Genomic DNA, 25,357 nt, shown 5'->3' with positions numbered 1-25,357 from the left:
TTTTACAAAAGGGTGCTGCACAAATGAACTGACCTTACCCTGCCTTAGTACTTATTGTCAAATGCTCGCATGCAGTGTTGCCAACTTGGCAACTTTGTCGTTAAATTCGGCGGCTTTCCAAACCCTCCGGCTACTTATTTTTGTCAAAAGCGACTAACGACTAATCTAACGACTTGTAATGGTGTTATTAGGGACTTTTCTGGTGTTTGGAGACTCACGTATTGTTCAGCAGTTAACGAGCCGCGGGTGCTGCCGTGAGCCCCTCTGCTCCTGCTCTGCCCTCCCATAGTACTCACAGGCGCTAGTTGCCTCCCGCAGCAGCTCAGCTGCAGTCAGAGCAGAGAGGAAACAGCCACACCCTCCCGCGTCGAGACTGTAAATGAATTGCGCATGCGCCAAGCCGTCCTGGTGTTGAGCGGGGATTTAAATGTAGATGTTTCTTCACTGTCACACTATAATAAATAACTGCCTTTGCTTTGCATTGACTCACACAGCCTCAGTCACTTAATCACCTCGTCCACTGTGTGTGGGCCTCTCTGTGACAAGCTAAACCAGGGGTGTCAAACTCAAGGCCCGGGGGCCAAATCCGGCCCGTGACTTGATTTAATGTGGCCCCTCAAGAGCTTGCAAAGAATATAATATGTTTATTATACGGTTACATGCCGATTTACATAAGCACGTTGCCCATAAACTACATGTCCCACAATGCATCTCAAATTTGACTTTTTTCTCAAAATTTGACTTTTTTTCTCAGAACGAGTTTTTTTCTCAGAATTTGACTTATTTTCTTTAAGATATTCATTTTTTCTTAGAATTTGCCTTTTTCTCAGTTTTAAATCATTTTGTAACATTCTCAGTGAAGAGACTTGCAATGATTTGCCCTAGACTTCTGCTTTCAGACGTAGTTAATTATGAAGTTATTACCCTATCAGATAATAATCTAATGCAGAGGCAATAATGTAATATAATACGTAATCTTATATATATTAAATATTTATATATGTATTTTGATATATAGTCTTAAAGTTACAACCGGCCCTTTGAGTGCAACCATAATGCTGATGTGGCCCGCAAAGAAATTGAGTTTGACACCCCTGAGCTAAACATTCACGTAGGTCATCATGTCACAGTCTAAACTGTAATCACATAAGTACATAAAGGAGTGGGAATCAAACCCTGAGTTTAAAGGATGGTTGAAGCCATGTATTGGAGATGACACACGGGCACACTGCCTTTATTGTAAGGGAGATTTCTACTAAAAACTATTTCTACTTTCTACTTTTTCTAATAGAGGCATTTCTGGTCTACTGTCGTCTGGATTTACTCTGGTTTCAAGTTTTGATCCTCCTTGAAGGGGGTGGAACGTTTTTTTACCGCCATTACATGATATGCAAATTAGGCAATGACGTCATTTAGAGACTTCTGGCGACTTTTTGGACAGCCAATAGCTACTTTCCTTACTATGGAGTTGGCAACACTGCTAGCATGCTAACATTCAAAACTAAGATGCTGGTGGCTAGGTAAACATTATATAGGCTAAACAGCAGCATGTGGGCGTTAGCATTTAGCTTCAAGCACAACTTTGAAGGTGAAGTGAGCTGCCTATTTAACCAACATGTATGAGAAAAGCTAAACGTTTGTTACTTAAAAAAGACTTTTTTGTTTAGCATTGATTAGCTTTAAAGGTTCCTCTGTCCTTATATTTACCTGTTGGTGGTGGGCTGGCTGGTCATTTAGTGTATTTGAGTATTTTCAAATCATCACACACATTCACTTCTTTATGGTCTAGGTTTGATCTACTATGTGGTGTAATATGAGAAAAATGAAGTGAGATGATTCAGCCTGACCTCCAAACTTTCAAATATATAATCCCAAACCATGGTTTTAAAAAGGAGGCTGTAGCAGTGAGGTGCAGCGCTCTGATCCGATGGCCTGATGGAGCTGGGAAAAGCAGGAATGAGTTCAGAATTGAATCCATTTTTCTCTGAAAGCGCCTGAGTGAGGCCGTTTGGTGCGGGAGACGCTGCCGCTGATGATAATGGCAGCAGAGTCTTAAATGTTTTTATCTCCGTCTCTTTTTCTCTGAAGTTTCTGAGAAGGCTGAGCATCTGAACACAGCTTCTGTCTCTGTGACATTTCTGTCATATTAACCAGGATTTGTACCCTTCAGCTATAGGTTGGTGATTTCTGGTTCTTTTTACCATAATGAATTATATCTATTTGTAACCTTACCATGGCATACAACATAATGTTACAGGCTGACAATATAACATATATAAACCAGAAGGCGTACTATAATTGAGAAGGTGCCATTAACGAGCACCTCAAATGGAAAAATGTAATACTTTGCAGTTTGAGTTTGCTGAAAAAATGCTCGATTCAAACCCAAGACATTCATTCATCATTCATTTGTTTATATTACTTTAAACAAGTCATAACTATGAACACGACCGTCAGTCAGTTTGCACCTCAGGCATTGTGGATCTGGAAGCATCTTGTTAATACCTTTATTATGCCTCCGTACCTGCAATAGCGGGTTTCATTTTGTTTTCTTACAGTCTGTCCATACGTCTGTTTATACCATTCTTGTGAATAGGATTTCTCAGGAATTCCTTGAGCAACTGTTTTAAATTTAGCGCAAATGTCTACACCTGGAGTCTCAGACGTAAAAAAACACACACGTTGGCCTTAACTCAAGAATGAATTTGCTATTTATAACAATTTCCCACATTTCACCGTATCTATCCCCTCCCCTTTTCCCACTTCTGGTTCAAACGCTTGTGTCTTAGTTCCTCTGGTTTAGTACGAGCTTCTATCCATCTATCCATCTATGTTTTGTACACAACGTTTTTGGATGATTGAAGATTTATTTGACTTTATTTTATGTTGTTCTTTTTGGAAACGTTTTCCACATACTGTATGTTAAATAAGAGTACATTTTGGTTTGCAAGTAACAACAGAAACAGAAGATACCCGGGTGGTTTCTGTGGGAACGTCTCACATGTTAGGTCTGGCGTCGTTTAAATATACCTTTAGTTTCACTTGTTATCTCTTGGCTGCAGAAACCTTTAAACTCTAAAGCTGTAGTCATAAAGAAACCCCTGGCGGCTCTGCTGTTTAAACAATGGAGGTCAGACCAAACAGAAGTGATTAATTTCTTAGTTTATTTTTTCACCAAAGGTTTCTTGCGAATAATCAGTCGGCGCGTTGCTGGGTCCAAAACAAACAGAAGTAAAGAATCCACTCCAGAGCCAATTAAAGCAGAGCTGCTTCAGTGTGAGGTCCGTCTGCAGCCTCTTTGCTGCTCTTCATGACAGAGGAACAAAGTTCATCTTCAAAACTCCACCGCTGCTCTTGTTTATCCGTCCCGGGGGGGGCGGCGCCGCAGGAACCATATCACAAACTTCAAAATGTGTTTGCAGAGGCCGAGAGAGTTTAATGATGTGAGGAAGAGAAAACATCCACTTTTATTACTGGACCTCGAAGGGAAGCCGTAGAACAGGCAGCAGAAAAAACAAGTCATTACATTCAAAGACACGAATGAAACTGGAATGAAGAAGAACGCACGGGATATTTAACCATTTTTTTTTCATTACGTGAGAATATGTTGCCCTCTATGCCAGGAACTGAACAATCTCCGAAATGGGAGATTTAATATCAAATTACAGTTTGAGGAGACATTTGTTTCCAACATATTTAACATGACTGAAAATTGTTCCTGAAACTCGAAAACAATCTGAACTTTAAACGACTGAGATTGCAAGTGCACCGTTTTTCCGTCCGTACAACCCCTCCAACAATACTACGGTATACATATGTATATATATATATCTATCAGAGTCCACATGCTAACAAAGGTATCCCAACTGTAGCTGTGAACATGACAGGATGTGTGATTACCTAGAAGAGCATCAGGACTGTTTGAGGCATATGATAGCTATGTGATTAACATGATGATTCAGCCTCTATGGAGAGAGACATATGACAAGCATGATCATTTCTGACGTGGAGCTAATCTGAAGTAAACAATGAATACTGCTTTCACAGGCTGCCTGAAATCAACATCACAGGCTGCCTGAAATCAACACCTACAGACCGTCTGTACATCCTGGCAGGCATAGCCCCACCAGAGATACGACGAAATGCAGCAAGCAAGAAAGGGCGCCAACAACAGTCTACTGACCAAAGACATCCTCTCTTTGGCCATGTGCCAGCCAAAAGCCGCCTTAAATCCAGGAAAAGTTTCCTAAAGAGCGTCCCACCCCTCGGAACACCGAGCACAAGCAGTGAAAGAGTCACTCGGTGGGAAGAAAGACTTGACAACCTCCCATCAGCAACAACAATGGAGCTAAAGGCAAGCGAGGCACTGCCCCCTGGAGCAGACACCAACTACGCAGTGTAGAAATGCCTAAACAGAATAAGATCTGGTGTTGGACGTGCAAAAGCCACTCTCGCCAAATGGGAATACCTAAATGACGGGGACGTTGTGTGTGACTGCGGCATTGAACCACAAACCATGCAACACCTCCTGATATGCCCCCTGCTGGAGCAACCCTGCACAACATCGGACTTGGCAGAGTTTAATGAGAAGGGACAGCAATGTGTTCAGCTGTGGCTGAACCACATCTAACCAAGCCCTGGAACTGACTGCCTTGTGGACACGATAAGAAGAAAAAACTCCCTCTCTTGGATATCAGCATGTGAAGGACACTGTTCAGGAACTACTTGATGCTCTGTATGTGATGACTACTTCTATTCTGGAGAGGATCACAGATAGAATACATGGATCCTGAGGTTGGAGATCAAGACGGTGACCAGTGAGATATATATATAACAAGTATATACTGTTTTATAGCTTGCTGGGCTCCATCATCTGCCACGTTACCAATTGTGTGACTTTGAAAAGGTTGACAAATAGTTTTGAGTGTCACAACCTCTGGGAAATGACTGGTCACTGTCAAAATGTGATGAATTTGGTCCGATTGCGTCTAGAAATTGGACCAAATTCAATTTATCCTAACGTTGCATTCACGTGATGTTAAAACGGCTCGTTGCTGGCTTTTCTATGGAGAGAATTGACCCAGTCTACCTCTCTCCAAAGATGTCATTAAGAGATAAAGATATACATGTACTGTACAAACATAGAAAAGTGGATAACAGTTTAATCCTTATCTTCAACTATACTCCCTTTTTACCACTCCCCATCGTCCTCATCCTCTGCTCTGCAAAAAAGAATGAATCAACCCAAAGTCAAGTTATATTTAAGCCATTATTATGAGCAGATGCTGCATTTAGGAATCATTAGTGAGATGTTAGTGATCATTTGACAGCGTTTAGTAGTGTCTGGCAGTATTAATAAACTCTTTGACCTTCTGTTTGAGCCCCTGCAGATGACGGTTTAATATTCTCTGTGGTAATATATCACAGCTGCAGTGGCGTGAAGATAAGAACGATACAAACAGAGAAGATAATTAAAACATTACAGCAGCATACACAATGGGAAAAGGGTTATACGAGATGTGCTGATAGAAGATGTGTTTCACAAACCAGCAGAGCAACACCAAAACGAAGACTGTTCAGGAAGCTCAGGGAACTTCAGTTATTTTGTAAAATGGGATGCTTTTATTCTTTATTCACTTGATATCGGTTACCTTTTGGGTGCCAGTCTGGGGTCCAGACTTAAATATCTAACAGTTAAAAGGATGTAGATTGTGCACACATCGTCATAGTCAATGGCGTCTTGTTACAAAAAATACTGTTGGTGCTGATACATAAAGGAAATGAAAGTTCAATCAGGAGAGACGGTTTTGATGTAAGAATACATATTTATTGCGGAGATACACAAATGAATGTAATGGTGATTTTGGCGATTAGGCCCCGTTGTGCAGGAAGTATCATTCGGGAGGGTAGAACCGATCCGATGAAACCCCCCGTGGTCTAGACACTGGTGGTGGTAAATGGATATTTGGGTCGGTCTGAAGGGGAGTGGCTTAGCTTGACCCTGGTGGTGGTGAATGGATAGTTGGGGTCAGTCTGAAGGGGAGGGGCTTAGCTTGACCCTGGTGGTGGTGAATGGATAGTTGGGGTTGGTCTGAGGGGGAGTGGCTTAGCTTGACCCTGGTGGTGGTGGTGAATGGATAGTTGGGTCAGTCTGAAGGGGAGGGGCTTAGCTTGACCCTCGTGGTGGTGAATGGATAGTTGGGGTCGGTCTGAAGGGGAGGGGCTTGGCTTGACTCTCGTGGTGGTGAATGGATAGTTGGGTCGGTCTGAAGGGGAGTGGCTTAGCTTGACCCTGGTGGTGGTGGTGAATGGATAGTTGGGCTCGGTCTGAAGGGGAGGGGCTGAGCTTGACCCTCGTGGTGGTGAATGGATAGTTGGGTAAGTCTGAAGGGGAGTGGCTTAGCTTGACCCTGGTGGTGGTGAATGGATAGTTGAGGTCGGTCTGAAGGGGAGGGGCTTAGCTTGACCCTGGTGGTGGTGAATGGAGAGTTGGGGTCGGTCTGAAGGGGAGGGGCTTAGCTTGACCCTCGTGGTGGTGAATGGATAGTTGGGTCCGTCTGAAGGGGAGTGGCTTAGCTTGACCCTGGTGGTGGTGAATGGATAGTTGAGGTCGGTCTGAAGGGGAGGGGCTTAGCTTGACCCTGGTGGTGGTGAATGGATAGTTGGGTCGGTCTGAAGGGGAGTGGCTTAGCTTGACCCTGGTGGTGGTGAATGGATAGTTGGGTCTGTCTGAAGGGGAGGGGCTTAGCTTGACCCTGGTGGTAGTGAATGGATAGTTGGGTCGGTCTGAAGGTGAGTGGCTTAGCTTGACCCTGGTGGTGGTGAATGGACTTTGTAACGCGTTAGTCCCAACACTGCATATAAGTAAATATTACGTTTGAATGATTTAGTGAGATGGTGTTATTTTTTTCACACCACAAACTGCATATTGGCTATTTCAGCACCACGCGCTGTCCACCTACTTATTGATCCACTATCAGCTTCATTGCACCCCGCTGCCAGATTGTGCCTGTGCTGTGTGTCATTCACTCAACATGGATAAAAGTACAATAAGCATTCTTCAGGTTTAGGTAGATCCTCTATTCGGACATTATAGCCTATATTTGTGACTGTCGGTCCGATATAAAAGTTTTTTTTTTTTTAATTTTTATTCTCAAAATAATTTGCCGGACAAATATTATTGCTGGCGCGCCACCAATGGCCCGCGGGCCGCCTATTGCCGACCCGTGCCATATGACATGTGGATCGTGAACGACGTCCAGCTCAGATTGGTTGCTCTCCAACTTGAATATTGACTAATCCGACTGTCAATAAGTCTTGCTCTTTTTTTAATACTCAATGTCTCTCTTCATTTCTCTCTCAGGTGGGGTTTGCATCGCTCAGTCTCTAAAGATTCCTCGAGAGCCGAGACCCGGCGAGTTCGACAAGATCATCCTGCGTCTGATCGAGACGCCCAACGCTCGCGCCGTCATCATGTTCGCCAACGAGGACGACATCCGGTAAAACATACACACACACACAAGTTTGATTTTGCGAAGTTTGTAGATGACAAACAGGTGAATTGGTCAATCTTCTCAACACAAATGATCATACTTTGCAAAATCGTACGGTATAAAGATGATGATATAAGAGCCATGGCGAGGCTTGAAATGTAAAAGACTTTAAACAAAATGAAAATAAATTGTTCTGTATTTGTAGCCCAACAGTATTTGTGGCTCTTACACTTTTAAACTTCTAAATCTATCTATATCTCATCAACTGTGAATTGGTGAATGGATTTTCATTATGTGTTGTTTCTGTATTCTTGTTCCCAGGAAGTTAAAGCCTACAGACTTTAGAGAATCTCTGACCTTTCCCCTTTGGAGTAAACAACTTTAAATGCGTTCCTGTAAACTTTCCTGCAGACATGTTTTTTATCCCCCTTAGGGTGAATTTAAATTTGTTTACTGATCCTTTCATTTTTTCATCTGGCACACTTATCAGTCGGACATCTTAATTTCTACTGTGCTTGTGATTAAATAGCAGCGAAAGTAATCACATTCCCATCATGCTCAGCACCGTTTCGTGCAAATGAGCAAATCTAACCTGCTACACTGTGATGGTAACATCAGCATGTGAGCATTCTCATTTTGAGCTTGACTGGAGACTTTTGTAATTCAATTTCTACCATTTCACTCCAAGAAAAATGTGTACTTACTGTTGTTCAGTTTTATTGACATATTTAGAAAATAAATTGTAAAAATAATCTGTTCATCTTCTGAAGGTCAACGTCCACTAAAAACAACACACACACACACACACACACACACACACACACACACACACACACACACACACACACACACACACACACACACACACACACACACACACACACACACACACACACACAATTCTGTGTCTGGATATTCTCAATCAGTTCATCCACCGGCTGTTGAGTGCAGATTTAAGATAACAAGCTTCCAATTATCTGAGTGAACTAGGAGCCACACACACACACACACACACACACACGCACACGCACACACACACACACACACACACACACACACACACACACACACACACACACACACACACACAGATATCAGTATTAATCTGAGGCTCTGAATCTCACGCATAGAGAATCTTGAGACCTCACAGAGAAAAAGAGATGACTGAAAACGACCATCTCGTTTGACCTTTAATTTAATAATTGACATAGAAAGAAAGACACTGCATGAGGTTCATATTGGATAACATGTCTCGACAACATTGGACTGCTATCAGTTTTCATAAAGTCAAGATGTCTGTCCTTTGGTTTATGAATAATTAAGCAAAAGACATCTGGACTTTAGTTTATTGCTTATTAAACGAAAAGTATAGAAGTAGCCTATTTGTAAAATGAACACGTATGTCTAAATCTTACTGTACTCAATGTACTTCTCTCAATCCCACCATTACTCAAAACACAGCTGTGTTTCAGAACAGCCTGTAACATGGTTGTAGACTCTCAGTTTCATAAAATATGAACAGAAATGTCATTAATATTTAACGGATAGTAACTCTCTCCGTTTCCCCTGCAGGCGAATCCTGGATGCGGCGAAACGCAACAACCTGACGGGTCACTTCCTGTGGGTGGGGTCTGACAGCTGGGGGTCTAAGATATCTCCTGTGGTGCAGCAGGAGCGAGTGGCCGAGGGCGCCGTCACCATCCTCCCCAAGAGGGTGTCTGTGGACGGTGAGTCAGGAAGCAGAGCACAAAGAGAGGAAGACATTTAGAAGAATGAAAAGGCTAATGTTGGACTATGAATGAAGCAGCACGGTCACATGACTTCACGACACCACCGCTAAGCTAAAGGAGGCTAATGTTGGGCTATAAAGGAACTACAGCACGGTCACATGACTTCACGTCACCACCGCTAAGCTAAAGGTGGCTAACGTTGGGCTATAAAGGAACTACAGCACGGTCACATGACTTCACGTCACCACCTCTAAGCTAAAGGTGGCTAATGTTGGGCTATAAAGGAACTACAGCACGGTCACATGACTTCACCAGTGGGGTGTTTACTGACGTATTTTATGTCGTGGAACAAAACTTTGAAATCTCCTCAGCTTGTGTCAACCACAGACCTTATTTCAGGCTTGCATCCAAAAACACATTCAGAAAACCATTGGCTTCCAGACGAGGGAACAGGAAGTGGCAAAAGTCCTTTCCGGGTGTGAGGACTCATTCTTGCATCACTCTATTAACTTTCAAACTATCAATGAAGATCAAAAAGCAATATGAAACACAATGCATTTTAAATGTTTGATGTTTTTACTATTATTTTGACCGTCTCAACGTCAGAGATGAAACACATTTTGTTCCATAGCAGCAAAATGTTTCTCTTTCCCACTTCTTTCTCTGCATCTCTATCTTCTCCTTTTCTTTCTTGTGCAAAACTAAAGGTTATTGGATGTGTTGAGGGCCAGATTTGACCCCGTCTTCAAAAACAAACCAGGAAGACAAAAAGAAAAATATTTGGAGAGGAGGACATTTAGAAGGAGATCATCAGCGTAATAACACAATGTTTTGTTTCTTCCACAGCGTTTGATCGGTACTTCAAGAGCCGCTCGCTGTCCAACAACCGCAGGAACGTCTGGTTCGCCGAGTTCTGGGAGGAGAACTTTGTCTGCAAACTTGGACAACATGGCAAGAGACCGGGGAGTCCAAAGAAGTGCACAGGTAGGAAATAGTTAATGTTCTCTATGTAGCTTATTTGGGTCTTATTTGTGGTTCAGAATAAGGCCTATCAATCACCCTACAGAACTAACGACTATAAAGGAACTACAGAACGGTAACATGACTTCACGTCACCACCGCTAAGCTAAAGGTGGCTAATGTTGGGCTATAGAGGAACTACAGCACGGTCACATGACTTCACGTCACCACCGCTAAGCTAAAGGTGGCTAATGTTGGGCTATAAAGGAACTACATCACGGTCACATTACTTCACGTCACCACCGCTAAGCTAAAGGCGGCTAATGTTGGGCTATAAAGAAACTACAGAGCGGTCACATGACTTCACGTCACCACCGCTAAGCTAAAGGTGGTTAATGTTGGGCTATAAAGAAACTACAGAGCGGGCACATGACTTCACGTCACCACCGCTAAGCTAAAGGTGGCTAATGTTGGGCTATAAAGGAACTACAGCACGGTCACATGACTTCACGTCACCACCGCTAAGCTAAAGGAGGCTAATGTAAGCTATAAAGGAACTAGAGCACGGTCACATGACTTCACGTCACCACCGCTAAGCTAAAGGCGGCTAATGTTGGGCTATAAAGAAACTACAGAGCGGTCACATGACTTCACGTCACCACCGCTAAGCTAAAGGTGGCTAATGTTGGGCTATAAAGGAACTACAGCACGGTCACATGACTTCACGTCACCACCGCTAAGCTAAAGGTGGCTAATGTAAGCTATAAAGGAACTAGAGCACGGTCACATGACTTCACGTCACCACCGCTAAGCTAAAGGTGGCTAATGTTTGGCTATAAAGGAACTACAGCACGGTCACATGACTTCACGTCCTCACCGCTAAGCTAAAGGTGGTTAATGTTGGGCTATAAAGGAACTACAGCACGGTCACATGACTTCACGTCACCACCGCTAAGCTAAAGGTGGCTAATGTTTGGCTATAAAGGAACTACAGCACGGTCACATGACTTCACGTCACCACCGCTAAGCTAAAGGTGGTTAATGTTGGGCTATAAAGGAACTACAGCACGGTCACATGACTTCACGTCCTCACCGCTAAGCTAAAGGTGGCTAATGTTTGGCTATAAAGGAACTACAGCACGGTCACATGACTTCACGTCACCACCGCTAAGCTAAAGGTGGCTAATGTTTGTCTATAAAGGAACTACAGCACGGTCACATGACTTCACGTCACCACCGCTAAGCTAAAGGTGGTTAATGTTGGGCTATAAAGAAACTACAGAGCGGTCACATGACTTCACGTCACCATCTCTAAGCTAAAGGTGGCTAATGTTTGACGATTTAGACACTTGTTAGCAAGCACTGTTTTTAAATTCACCGGTTGGGTATTTATTGATGTATTTTATGTCGTAGAACAAAACTTTTGAATCACTTCAGCTTGTGTTAACCAAATACCCTACATTTACTTTCAACCATAAATAATCACAGTAATTAAATTATCTTTCTCTTTATAGCCGCTCACTTCCTGTCAAAATCCACAGACCCTGAGACTGTGGTTATTCAGGGTCAGCAGTGTGTGTTTTCTTTACGCGGCCCTCCAACGCTTCCCTTCATTTATATTCATGAGCAGATTGCTGACTGCCAATTAACACGCTGGATAATCACTTTTGGGCTCGACCCCTCGATACACAGCGTCTCTGACATCCTCCCTCTGTAATTAATCCAGAATTTACTGAATCACGCCGAGTGTAACAGTGGATATGAAAAGGCGTCTATAATAATTTTACATTTTCCACTCGGATTTACAAGTTATTGTAAGAAGGAAAGTGAAAATGTATCACCTTTCACACGACCATCCAAAAAAAGTCAGCCAAGAACAGAAATAAAAATATCTTTGGAGGAAAGAAGCCAGAATAATAACCAGGCAGAAATATCTTTGCGATCACTGAATGTGTCACACAAAGGTCAAAACGGTTCAACTTCAGTGTAAAACTCTAGCTTATCCCGGGGTTTAACGAATATACTTCATAAATATACAAAAAAACGAAGGAAAATTAAAGAAAGCACTGGGTTTCTGTTGAGTTTTTAGCGCTGGAAGACTCTGGCAGAGAACAAGCACAAAGATTAAGTGGGCCTATTGTAAGCTCAAAGCTAACATGTGTGCATTGGCTGGTAATAATAAATACAAACCGCACGAACAATGAAGTGTTAATGTTCTGTCAATGGCTCTGGTTTCTGCTCTGCTCTTTTGGCAACATGTATTCTTAAAAGCCCACAGTAAGGGCTGAAAATGATCTGCTGATGTACAGTCTCTTTCCCAATGTAAGTCAACGGGGAAAAGTTTTATTTGGGCCAAATGTCGTCAAAGACTGACACAGAAGTTGTAGTACCGCCGTGTGGCCACTATAAAAAAACATGGCTTCAAATGACAAGATGGAAGCTTGTTTTTCTAATTATAACAAAATAAATTGTGAACAGATGCATGCCATATAGCCACAGACATAAAAGAAACAATGTTTGTGTCCAGTTTGAATACAAAATGTTTCATTCAACAATTCAACATTGACTTTCAATCGGTTGCACGTATACACTAAGAGCAGAATATTGCATTTGTTTCCAAATAGCAAAAGGTAGTTTTACAGCACTATATTATGTCTTAAGTGTATTTTACGTTGCATTGTTGGAGGAGCTTAACCTCAAGATTGTCATGGCCGAAACCGCGCTGTATGTCTTGAGCAAGTATAAAGCTTTGAATCCTCTCCTTCTGACCTTGTTAAAAGTGAATGCAGGTCTCAACTTGTAAATGATGAGCTGCTGAATCTTGAATTGTTCTCCTCTCTGAGTCGCTCAGTGCTGACTGCAGTGAACCTGCAGCCGGATGTAATCCCCCCCCCCCCCGATTCAGGAGGACTTTCTCTGGAGAACACGAGGCCATCGAGGGCCAAATCCTCCACAAACATATCCGACACGCCAAACAGGATTTGAGGAAGGTGGTAAATACAGGCGAGCAGATAGAAGGGGAACATCAGAAGACCGGCGTCAGCGCTCCGAGAATAGCTGCTGATAACACTTTGATCAGTGTGTTGCTGTCAGGGGGAGATCCACATCTGCAGCACCGTCATCACACACACACCGCTGAGTCAGCGTGTGTGTGTGTGTGTGTGTGTGTGTGTGTGTGTGTGTGTGTGTGTGTGTGTGTGTGTGTGTGTGTGTGTGTGTGTGTGTGTGTGTGTGTGTGTGTGTGTGTGTGTGTGTGTGTGTGTGTGTGTGTGTGTGTGTGTGTGTGTGTGTGTGTGTGTGTGTGTGTGTGTGTGTGTGTGTGTGTGTGTGTGTGTGTGTGTGTGTGTGTGTGTGTGTGTGTGTGTGTGTGTGTGTGTGTGTGTGTGTGTGTGTGTGAGATCCCTTTTTGATCATATAACTCACACACATATTTCGTTTTTAGAAATGTAATCTCAGTGGGCAGTTACTATACAGTGCTGGTGTCAGGTGTGTGTGTGTGTGTGTGTGTCTTTGTCCATCTGTGTATGTGGGACCCACACATGATAAAAAAATGTAGTCCTAAATCCATATAAGAAATATTGTGTGTCAGTCTTTTTGTAGTTTATTTACCTGATATTGTTTTTGAGTCTGACATCTAGAAACGCTGGTCCCCACAAGTGATGATCATAAATGTGGTTTCCAATGCAAACAAAAAACAGTATGTGTGTGAGGGTGTATGTTTGCACCACATGTTGTTCATACAAGGGACCTCTAGAAAGGGCGGTCCCCAGAAGTAATGATAAAAAACCTGGTTCCCAATGCAAATAAAAACATGTGTGTGTGAAGCAGATAAAAATGTGTGTGTTGTTGCATATTTAGTTTGGTGCTGTAGAGAGGGATGCAAGCTCTGTAATGGAAGTAGAAAAGTGGAAATAAACAAATGTTAATCCCCATCGCTGCTCCTTATACTCTGGATTAAATGCAGATGCTAAATGTATTTACTTTAAAGGTGGGGTAGGTAATTTTTGGAGAAACCAGCTCGAGTGCGCTAGAATTTGAAAATACACAGCCGGAACAAATCTGCCACTTCCTCACAGAGCCCCTCCTCCAACACACACGAACGCGCACATGACCAATGAGGGCACGAGATAAGTTTGTGCACAGATGGAAGGCTGACAGGCAGGTAGGCCATCCAGTTAGTTTAGCCGGGCCGGCTCAGATGATTGGTCGTGCTTTTTACAGCGCCACGGCTTCCACAGATGAAATTTTTTAATGGATTTTTTGTTAAAGCACTTCAGATATTCCTTGCTATCGGGATGTTAAGAGCATTCCATGGAAAATAACAAAGTGTATATCGAGCCGGTTTCTCTAAATTACCTACCCCACCTTTAAACCATGTGAGAGGTTGGGAGAAGAAATGTATTTTAAGCGAAAATGTAAATAAGTCATTTGAAATGCAGCAAGGGTTAATGTAATACAGCCTTACGGATAAAAAGCCAGAAGAGTTGGAAACCGCTGAATTATTCCTTTCTATTACATTTGTGTTGTTTTTTTTAAGCGTGTTTTATGCTTTCAATGTACAAGTAAAGTAAACTGCCAGATAAATACAATGGGGTAAACGAAAGAATCATATTCATCCCGAGGGAGACGGTATAATTTTATTTTTGAATTGTGTGAGTAAAAGCATAAAATAGCATGAAATGGAAAAACTGAACATAAGTACAGAACTTAATGTACCTAGTATGCTTCAATAAATGCACTTATTTTACTAAACAACACTGTATTTTACCAATCTTCGCTGAATCTTAATCATAAATGCAAATTGGTTTGTGTAAAGCTGATTGTCAGTGAACATTTTGTACACAAAAAACAATTTGCCACGTATGTTGAATAGAAACTTACCTCATTATAATGATCGAAAACATAATTCAGGTGACGTAAAATCTCTTAAATTTGCCGCTCAGCTGCTGCGAATTATCACCGTATAAAGCTTACAGTAGCATAATGTAATGATGAATGAATTATTGCCTCATAGCTTCCTGTAAGCACGCTATAAATGCTGCATGTTACTGTGTGTTGTAAACATCCGTTGACAGTTTCAATGTAGTCCTGTAAATATGCAACCTGCAGCCAAGCCGCTCAACACGAGCCTCCGTAGCTAATTAGGATAATTAAACATCCATGAGACGCAGTGGCCTGAGGTGTGAGGTCGACTTTCCGTCAGCCCCTCGGCTCGGGGTAATGTCGACGCCTCGTTTCCTGCCAGATAGAGTGCGTCGCTTTAACGCAATCCAATACTGTAATGATTCCCCACCATTAGAAAATCAATTCTCCTCTTCCATCTTTCACATGTTAACGTCATAATCCCCTCCTGACAAGCAAGAACTCAGAAATCTCTTCAATCAACCTTTCATTTAACCCTTAAATCAAGGTAGCTCGAGATCCCTCAATTTCAGACACGGACCCCCATAAAAACATAAATTAAGTAGAATTGTTTAACTTAATATTGAAATATTTCAAAATGTGTGTAAGGTGTTATTAAAGCTTTCCTGAGTGTCATTGGAGAAGTTAGATTTTGTAATTATTCTAGCTTGAGATCCCTTCATTTCAAAAACCCTAAAAATATCAATTACCGGTAAGTAGAATTCTATAATTAAACGTTTTCATATTTAAAATATATTTTTTTAATGTGTGTAAGTTGTTATTAAAGCCATCCTGAGTATCATTGGAGAAGTTAGATTTTTTTATTATTCAGCCAAAAAAAACAGCCCATTGTTTCCAAATCTTTTCCAAGGAAGTATCTAGCAGTACTAGCTCCAAACTCGCAAAGAGTCGGCAAGTTTGCAACCCTGACTGTCCCCTCCTTAAAGGAATTTACAAAACATGCAACTAATACTTATGTGAGAGACAAGAAAAATCAATTGCTTTGTGTCTACTGTTCTAAGTCTTGCTTCTATTAGGGGGATACTCAAACTACAGGTCTCTGTAATGTTTTCGAGGGTGTTAACAGGAAGTTTAGTTATACTATGGAGTAAGTGTTGTTGGATGCAACTTGAGCCAAACGTTTTTTTACGGCTATATTTTTGGCACCGATAAAAGTAAGCTGATTTAGCTGTTAGCGTGTTTTCAACGTGCCCATGGATGTACCGTCATTTCTCACAAGATTACTCTGGTTCGGAAAAACTTTAAAACGTCAAGTTTTGGAGTCTTAGGGTTTTCTTTTTTCTATGATTGCAGATTTATGTAAATGTATTATGCTGTAAAACTTAAGTTGGTTATGTCTGTTACTTCAGATTTGACTGAGTTGTGAATTTTGACCAAAAATGTGGAAATTGACATTGAGTTACGCAAAGTATGCTGTGTTTTTTGTTTCTTGAGTCCAAGACGCAATTGAAGTTCACAGATCGAATAAAAAAATCTAAGCTGCAGTTAAACACCAAGTACAGGTGAAATAAACTTCACACTTATATTGAAAACAGCACTAAACTTAAAAAAAGATATTTTAAGGTCTTTTAAGGAATCGCTTTTTTGGTTGGAAGTCAGGATTCCTTTTTTTCATTTTTAAATCCAAATATGATTTCCTATAGCGCCACGCTCAGGACAAACTTTCAATATGTTACCGGTTAAGCTCTTACGATGTTGTTTGTTATTGGAGTAGTGTAAGTTCACCGTTACAGGACGTGTATTTCTTGAGTATCTTTAATACTTGTATGCATGGAGTAATATTAATATTAAGCTGTCTTACTTACTCTTTTCTTGCTGTTACAAATGCTAAGTTTCCTCCTCTGCGGGACGAATAAAGAAAGGTATTGTGATTCTGATTCCTAGCGTAATGCACATTTTAAAAGCTTCCACTTTGTTTTGCAGCGTAGAGGAGAGGTAGGAGGAGATAGAGTTTGTTTTATTCAGGGGAAAGCTTGTTTTCCACTCTGAAGATCAGTTCCTTCACCCCGAGATTCCACGAACACGGTTTCACTTGAGAACATGAATATTTGATTTGTTTCTTCTGCTTCGTTGAGCGATGTTTGCTGAGTTAAGAGCCTCATTGTTTCTCTCACCTTTTTACAACCCTGTCCCTTCCCTTTGTATTCCTCCGTGTTGCAGTTTCCCTGTGAATACACTGAGTGGACATGAAGGCCTGATTTGCATTTGAACGCCTCTTTGTGTTTTCTTGTGTACGTTCTACTTTTTCATTACCTTTGTGCTACAGTTTTTATTTATGCTTCGAAAAGTCAGCAGATGAAAAAGTAATGTCGACAGAGGCCGGATGTCTTCCTTTCATCTGTTAGAGCAGAGATGATCCGTGGGAAATGTCAGAGATTGAGCAGCTCTTAAGTGTTCAGCACTTTGGGAACGTTTCGCAAAGTGTTTCTTTGTCAAAAAGTTGAAAAGGAGAAAGTGGCTGTCTTTGAATCTTTTAGGTCTCAGATTCAAAGCAACCAAGAAAAAAGCTGCTGGTTTTTAAATAAACGCATTTAATCTGACCTTAAACCAATTAAACAACACGTCACAATCATGAGGTTTGACCAGTGTCCTTAAACACTTAGCATCAAAGGAAAATCGTGCTGTTTTCCAGCTCTGTTATAAAACGTAACCATTAAAGGACCGTTCATGTTGAGTTTGGACTTGTCGGGTTTGACTTGAAACCTGTCCCTGGACTTAACAATCTTAAACTTTTCCTTATTAAATCTTAGCTTTGGACTTGATCCAGGACTTGTGTTGAATTGTTTAACGTACAGGTCGTCACTTGTTGGTCTTGACTGGAATTAATTGGGTGGTGAATTGAAACGCGGTGGTCTTAAAGTTGATCTTTACTCGAGACTTGTAAGTCTTTAATTTGCATTGGCGGGTTTACACTCGGAACAGACAGTCAACTTGTCTTGAATTAGATCTTGTGTTTTTTTAACTCGGACTTGACTCAGGACTTTTCTGTCATGACTTGGCTCTTGTTGGTTTTGAATTGGAACATGTTGGCCTTGAAATTGGTCTTGACTTGGAACCTCCAGGTCATGATCGGTTGGTCTTGACGTTTTGTTATTATTACTGGTCTTGAATTTTGGACTTACAGGAAATTACTTGGCGAGCTTGACTTGGGATCTGATAGTCTTGACTTGTCCTTGAATTGGGACGAATTCATGACGTGTTGTTCTTTGTGAGCCCTGAATTTGATCTCGACTCGGGACTTACAAGTCATTATCTGATTGTCATGACTTGTTCTTAGACTTGGGACTTGATTTAGGATTTACCGGTGTTGAATTGTTGCTTTGAACTTCGAGTTTTACTTGGGACTAACTCTCTATGACTTTTGAGTTTGACCTTGACTCAGGACTTGTCTTCTTTAACTTGGTCTTGACTTGGAACCTCCAGGTCATGATCGGTTGGTCTTGACGTTTTGTTATTATTAAGTTTGGCCTTGAATTTTGGACTTACAGGAAATTACTCGGCGACCTTGACTTGGGATCTGATAGTCTTGACTTGTCCTTGAATTGGGACGAATTCATGACGTGTTGTTTTTTGTGAGTCCTGAATTTGATCTCGACTCGGGACTTAAAAGTCATTATTTGATTGTCATGACTTGTTCTTAGACTTGGGACTTGATTGAGGATTTACCGGTGTTGAATTGTTGCTTTGAACTTCAAGTTTTACTTGGGACTAACTCTCTATGACTTTTGAGTTTGACCTTGACTCAGGACTTGTCTTCTTTAACTTGGTCTTGACTTGGAACCTCCAGGTCATGATCGGTTGGTCTTGACGTTTTGTTATTATTAAGTTTGGCCTTGAATTTTGGACTTACAGGAAATTACTTGGCGACCTTGACTTGGGATCTGATAGTCTTGACTTGTCCTTGAATTGGGACGAATTCATGACGTGTTGTTCTTTGTGAGTCCTGAGTTTGATCATTAAGTCATTATTTGATTGTCATGACTTGTTCTTAGACTCGGGACTTCATTTAGGATTTACCGGTGTTGAATTGTTGCTTTGAACTTTGAGTTTTACTCGGGACTAACTCTCTATGACTTTTGAGTTTGACCTTGACTCAGGACTTGTCTTCTTTAACTTGGTCTTGACTTGGAACCTCCAGGTCATGATCGGTTGGTCTTGACGTTTTGTTATTATTAAGTTTGGCCTTGAATTTTGGACTTACAGGAAATTACTTGGCGACCTTGACTTGGGATTTTATAGTCTTGATTTGTCCTTGAATTGGGACGAATTCATGACGTGTTGTTCTTTGTGAGCCGTGAATTTGATCTCGACTCGGGACTTACAAGTCATTATCTGATTGTCATGACTTGTTCTTAGACTCGGGACTTGATTTAGGATTTACCGGTGTTGAATTGTTGCTTTGAACTTCGAGTTTTACTTGGGACTAACTCTCTATGACTTTTGAGTTTGACCTTGACTCAGGACTTGTCTTCTTTAACTTGGTCTTGACTTGGGACTGAACAGGTTATGATTGGTTGGTCTTCAATTGGGACTTGTTAGACCATCTTCTTGGTCTTGACTTTAGATTTCTGAGTCCTGAATTGTATATTGACTCAGGACTTGTTTTTAATTTGGCCTTGTTAGTCTTGACTTGGTTATTGATGGTGCCTCTGGACTTAAATTGGCACTTCATAGTCAAAACTTGAGACCTACTTGTAGTTTAAACACAACAATTACCTTCACTCAGGTCTGACTCAGAGTTGTTTTTACTTAAATTAGAATCTGAATAAAATGCAGATGTTGCATGTTTCCGTCTGAATAATGAACCTAAAGGTCAAGGACAAGATTCATTGTTGAGCTGATGGACTTTGGAGTGACTGCTAAAATGATTTATGTCACTCCTTCTCATGTTCAGTGATTAAATGTTTTCCATGCGTCACGCTGTTTATGCAAATGACTTTCTGAACATAGCATTAAGCAGAAAAACTAATTGAACACACGGTCTTCATTCACGCCGGATGCATGTATGAATGTTTGAGACATTTCTGTCGTGTTTGTATGACTCAACGTCGTGCAGCAACATCATCATTAATCTGACGCAGACTGACGTTACTGATAAACAACAGAAGTAATGAGAAAAGAAACCTCCATTCATGTAAATGTATTCTGGCGTGTGAGCCCCCAAAGCTAGGCTCGTCTCTCTTGAACTCATCCCATCACGGGTAACCTCTGTAATTAGTTTGCCGTTTATCTCATTTACAAATCTAATTGAAACAGACGGATGCCTGCGAGAGAGAAAGAGAGCGAAGTGAAAACGAGAAGGAATTACATTTACGTGTAAGCGATGTGTAATTGAAATGCCAGCATCCGTGATGGAGCTGTCTGTCTCGCCTCACTCAGCGTTTCTGTTTCTCCATCAACTTTCAGACATTCAGGTCTACAACAGGCTGCTCCCTCCTCTCAGGATTCATGTTTATTCATAAGTTATCTAAGGCTGATGAATTCATAAGCGTTTTGCTTAAAAACACTGAGAAGATACGTAGTAATTCACTTAGATGTTACGTTCAAATAAAGTAGCTATTTGGAACTGCTGTTTCCTTATCATTCTCAAAGTGGTCTCTGTACAAATGTGTAAATAGTCGACAATGGAACTGAAAATATAGAATTCATTTCAATAGTGTGACCAATATTTTAGCTTTTTAGGATTTGTTTTGCTGTTCCTTGGCTTGCACTTGATTGCCTTGTTGGGACTTGTGTTATTGGTTTTGACTTATTGGTCTATTTGTACTTTAATAAGCAATACTGGATGTTTTTCGAGATGTTAATGTTACAATTTAAGTTTGACCATATTGCTGGTGTGGAACCTTCTTCAAAACAATTGGTGGATATATCAGCTTCTAACTGTATTCCCTATTATGCTTTCCATAAGATTAATTTGTTTGCTTACTTAACACAGTGACATCACTACGTAACCCTCGCGCTTCCATTGGCTAGTGCTCCAACACATTGTAGGCGATAGGAATAGGATAAGGGGCAGCACATCTCTAAGCGGTTGACCAATCACAAAAGAGCCAGCCAGCTAACTAATCAGAGCAGACTGGGCTCTGGTTTCAGACAGAGGGTGAATAGAGCTTTTTGAACATTAAAGCATGTAAACATACAGATAAGATATACTTTATTGATCCCAAATTGGGAATTGTTTTCGTTGCAGCAGGATAAAAATTAGTAGAAATTAACGAGTAGAAATAAACAATTCCAAATGTAAACACGTCAAAGTAGAGGCATCAAATACAATTACGAACCTGGTAATGACCATTATGTGCTTTAAGTGGAAACATGGATGTATTGCTGCGACGATTCAGCCATAATTCTATTTTCCTGGTAATTGTCTGTCACTCCACATTGAGTCAGACTTCCTTGTCACATTGAACAAAAGTAAACATGAATATAATTGTGTTTGTTGCAACACTCCACTGTTTATGCCAGGCAATGATTGAAAACAGGAATATAGAATATAAGATGTTTATTTACAACAAGTTCCATCGTAGTATTATTATTCACAGAACTGAATTGTTTTTGAAGTAATAATAATACATTTATAAAGCGCTTTTCCTGGTGCTCAAAGCGCTTACAAGCAAGCATCCAAAGAAACTCTTACCTACCTCTCTTAGAACTGTAAAGTATCCCAAGGTGAACAGGTACCTCTATTTGAGAAACAGTGCAGTAAATAACATGCATTGAACACCTGCTTGTTTCCGAACGTCTCTGTTCTCCAGCAGATGTGAAACCCTCTTTGAGTCGGAGCTTCTTGGGAATTCAAAACGCTGCATTCAGGCTCCATTTGAATTTCACCAGGATCAAACATACAGTATGTATTCTTTAAATATTGAGGAGGTTGATCATCTACTGGGAGCAGCGATCATCTGCAGCCTCGGTTCTTTGACATCCGAGGCTCATTTATTACCGCCGTCCAGACGTGTAATCAGTCTTTACTGCCGGAGAAATGCCTCCCTTCGGACCGATCCCCCGCCGCCCGCCTGCTATTAACATCAAATTGGATTTCATTTCTAAGCCCCTATTAATTCAGAAAGGTCTTGTCTGTTGATGGAGGGTCCAGTCCGGCACTTAGTTTCTTCCTCCTCTCTTTTCGCAGCCGGCGGCGTGAGCTCTAATAACGCTAATTACTCTGCAAAAATCTTTAGGAAAGGACTTTCCAGAGTTTTCAAATAAAAGGTGACGACGTCTTCGACACTCTGTTATTTAATCACAGCTAATGAGACGGAGCCAAAATGTGTTTTTTTAACATGAATGGGTCAGTTATTCCGTAACGAGGCTCATTTCACATTCCCATAATCCTTTTTACTGCCCGGTGGCAAGGACGAAACTCTGAGTTTAGGAACGTTTGTTAACAGGCCTCGCTGTTCTTCAGGCCTTCTCGATGTTGCCTGTTGTGTTTGTGCCTCATTAAGCAGAAAATATAAATATGATGATTAATTAGTCCGTCTATTCACAACAGCTATGGTGTGGTGCAGGAACGAGTCCGAAAACCCGGAAATGATTTGGGATTTTACCTCAAGAGTCAACCACGTGTACGAATGGGTTGTTATAGGACTGGTGTGTTCGATAGAGGGGTGGCATAGGGACACATTGGGTCACTTTTTAAAATCTTTTAACATAAACCTTTGTTTACATCATAAACCTTTGTTTACATCATAATTAGGGCTGTCAAACGATTTTAATCAGATTAATCACAGCTTAAAAATTAATTAATCATGATTAATCACCATTCGAACTATGTCCAAAATATGCCATTTCTTTATGTATATTGTTGTGGGAATGGAAAGATAAATGAAAGAAGGCGGATATATCCATTTAACATACAGTATGTTTATTATAACATTGTTCTGTGTGTCAAAATGAAAGACAGCCCACACACCTATCAATCATCAAACCGTGGGGGGGGGGGGGGGGGGTGGCTAGTGGAGTACTTCGTGACCACAGAGTGTGAACGTTGTGATCAGCTGTTTTAGCGCAGTTCTCCAGTGAAGGGGGGGAGTCTCCCTCCGCAGCCGGTTGGCTTAGTTTTGGCACAATTCCATTGTACAGACCGACGTTAACAGCAGCCCTGTCTGTGCAAACGGAGACCGACTCTGTCGTCCGGCGATCTAACCGCCTTCTGGAAAAGCTTCACAAGTACGTCGGTACGCAAATGCGCTTTGTGACACAAGTGACGGTACGCATTTCAGATTACGCACAAAACCTACTAAAATCAATCTCACTAACTGCTGTCTGTGCAATTCTCGGCGCGAGTTGGCGGACTTTTGCTGACTTTAACATCATTTTTCATGGTGGAGCCATTTCTTGGTATGGGTGTAGCCTACCCCAGCCATACCCTGGCGCTGCCACTGGTGGGATGTATGGGGCGGGCCATTCTGCGCATGTGTTATATGCGTTAAATATTTTAACGCAATTAATTCAAAAAAATAATTACCGCTGTTAACGCGATAATTTTGACATCATAAACCTTCCATCATATTCCATAATATTCATCAGCAAATGGAGCTGTTCTCGTCTCAAATTGAGCAAATACTGCCATTTTTATTTTTTCATCCAAGAACTTTAAAGGTGCCCCGTTCTGCAAATGTTAAGGTTCATCATTTTCCCTTCTACTGTGACATGTTTACTTGCTTTTAAAGTGCTTAAATGCCAATAGCCAAAAGAGGCGTGAGTAATTTCACTAAATTCAAGAAGTAAATGAAGGAGTTCAAGCTTGGTGTTTTAGGTGGGGGGGTGTGTGGGAGAGATACTCCCTCTGATGTTAGCCTTTGCAGACCGCTTACATGCACTAGAACCTACAGGGCACACTACAGGAAAGGGAATGTGGGGTTTCAGATTAAAAATATAACTTCATATTTGACTTTGGAAGCACAAGATCCACTCAATACTTGTTCTGAAGCTTTCAAAGTCTCTCAAGACACTCATTGAGTTTGAACTTTTGAAATAACATACATAACATTCATCTGTTTGCAACTCATATATATCAATACTCCAATTACTGTATATAGACTATTCTGCACAGTTTCTATTATATTCTGTTTCTATTATATTTGATTGTATTAACTTTTTTTGTATCTGTTGTATCGTGTTGCTCCGTTGGAGGAGCCTGTGACCTAAGCTTTTCATTCTCATTACTCCACTGTAGCTTTGTACACATGACAACAAAAGCCTTGAAACCTTGAATTTACTTTCAATCTCAATCCAGCTCGTGTTTGAATGTGTTTACAGTCTGTTTGACCGTCGCTCTGTGTGTGTTTCAGCGCTGGAGAAGGTGGGCCGTGACTCCACCTACGAGCAGGAGGGGAAGGTGCAGTTCGTGATGGACGCCGTGTACGCCATGGCCCACGCTCTGCACCACATGCACCGAGAGCTCTGCTCCGGATTCCCCGGCCTCTGCCCGCGCATGGCCAACATCGACGGCAAGGAGCTGCTGGCACACGTCCGGGCCGTCACCTTCAACGGTGAGAACTGCTGGTGCTTCATCATCCTCATCCTCATTCTCCCTCACTCATCTACGCTGTATGGCCGTAGCTTTTCAAATTAAACTCTACAGGCTTCTTATGCTCACTATTTTCTCTCAGGTCTCCTTTTTTAAATCTCCTTTAACACTGTAGGTATTACTTTAACTGTGTATTAAGTAACATTTCGGTTTTTCGGCAGCTAGTCCCTTAAAACAGATTGCTTTGAATAAGGGGAAATATGAAGGGTCTATTTCAGGGGTACTCAAACTTTTTTATTAAAGGTCCCCCCCCCACCCCAAACCGGAGCGGAGCAACAAAACTGAAATTAAGAAGCAGTTTCTTACGGCGCGCTATGCATGGGGCGTGTCTGCATGTCGTTGCCATGGAGCTTCTTAATCTTCCCTCTTTGGGGCCCCCCTTCTGGTCCAAGCACTTGCCTGCCTTTTTGTTTTTTATAATGGGTTTGGTCCGGATTGATTTGCAGTTCGGTCCGGAGTTTGAGAAGCCCTGGTCTATTTCAAGCTTGTTACGTAAATAAGTTATTGGCCTTGTGATTGAGAGGGATCCCCTTAAAGAAAGAAGTGACAGAGAACGAATGCTAATCATGATTTTCATTGTCATTTCCTTTTTGAAAGTCTGAAGAGATGTTATGTTGAGGGATTGTAATCAAGTTAATGAGAACATTTGATGTGGGATTATTGGTTTAGCAGGACTGTAGATCTCGTGATGGAGCCATTTGGTTTGCTGTGAGTTT

At 41.4% G+C, this 25,357-nt stretch overlaps 1 protein-coding gene across 7 annotated transcripts in view; it reads left to right on the top strand.

The window, feature by feature from the left end:
* The window catches only part of LOC307041310 (metabotropic glutamate receptor 8-like), a 162,761-nt gene that overhangs the window by 77,320 nt on the left and 60,084 nt on the right, over positions 1–25,357 (top strand). For 5 of the 7 annotated variants that reach the window (XM_079684627.1, XM_079684628.1, XM_079684630.1 and 2 more), the window contains 4 exons: positions 7,364–7,499; positions 9,066–9,220; positions 10,070–10,207; positions 24,403–24,603. In XM_079684627.1, the coding sequence (XP_079540753.1) occupies positions 7,364–7,499; positions 9,066–9,220; positions 10,070–10,207; positions 24,403–24,603 (630 nt within the window). Of the gene's footprint in view, positions 1–1,466; positions 1,521–2,155; positions 2,177–7,363; positions 7,500–9,065; positions 9,221–10,069; positions 10,208–24,402; positions 24,604–25,357 lie in introns of those variants that run through there. The other 2 variants (XM_079684632.1, XM_079684633.1) reach the window with 2 other exon arrangements.

Source organism: Notothenia rossii, assembly GCF_949606895.1.
Source record: "Notothenia rossii genome assembly, chromosome: 5".
NCBI lineage: Eukaryota > Metazoa > Chordata > Actinopteri > Perciformes > Nototheniidae > Notothenia > Notothenia rossii.
This window is presented reverse-complemented; position numbering and strand designations above follow the sequence as displayed.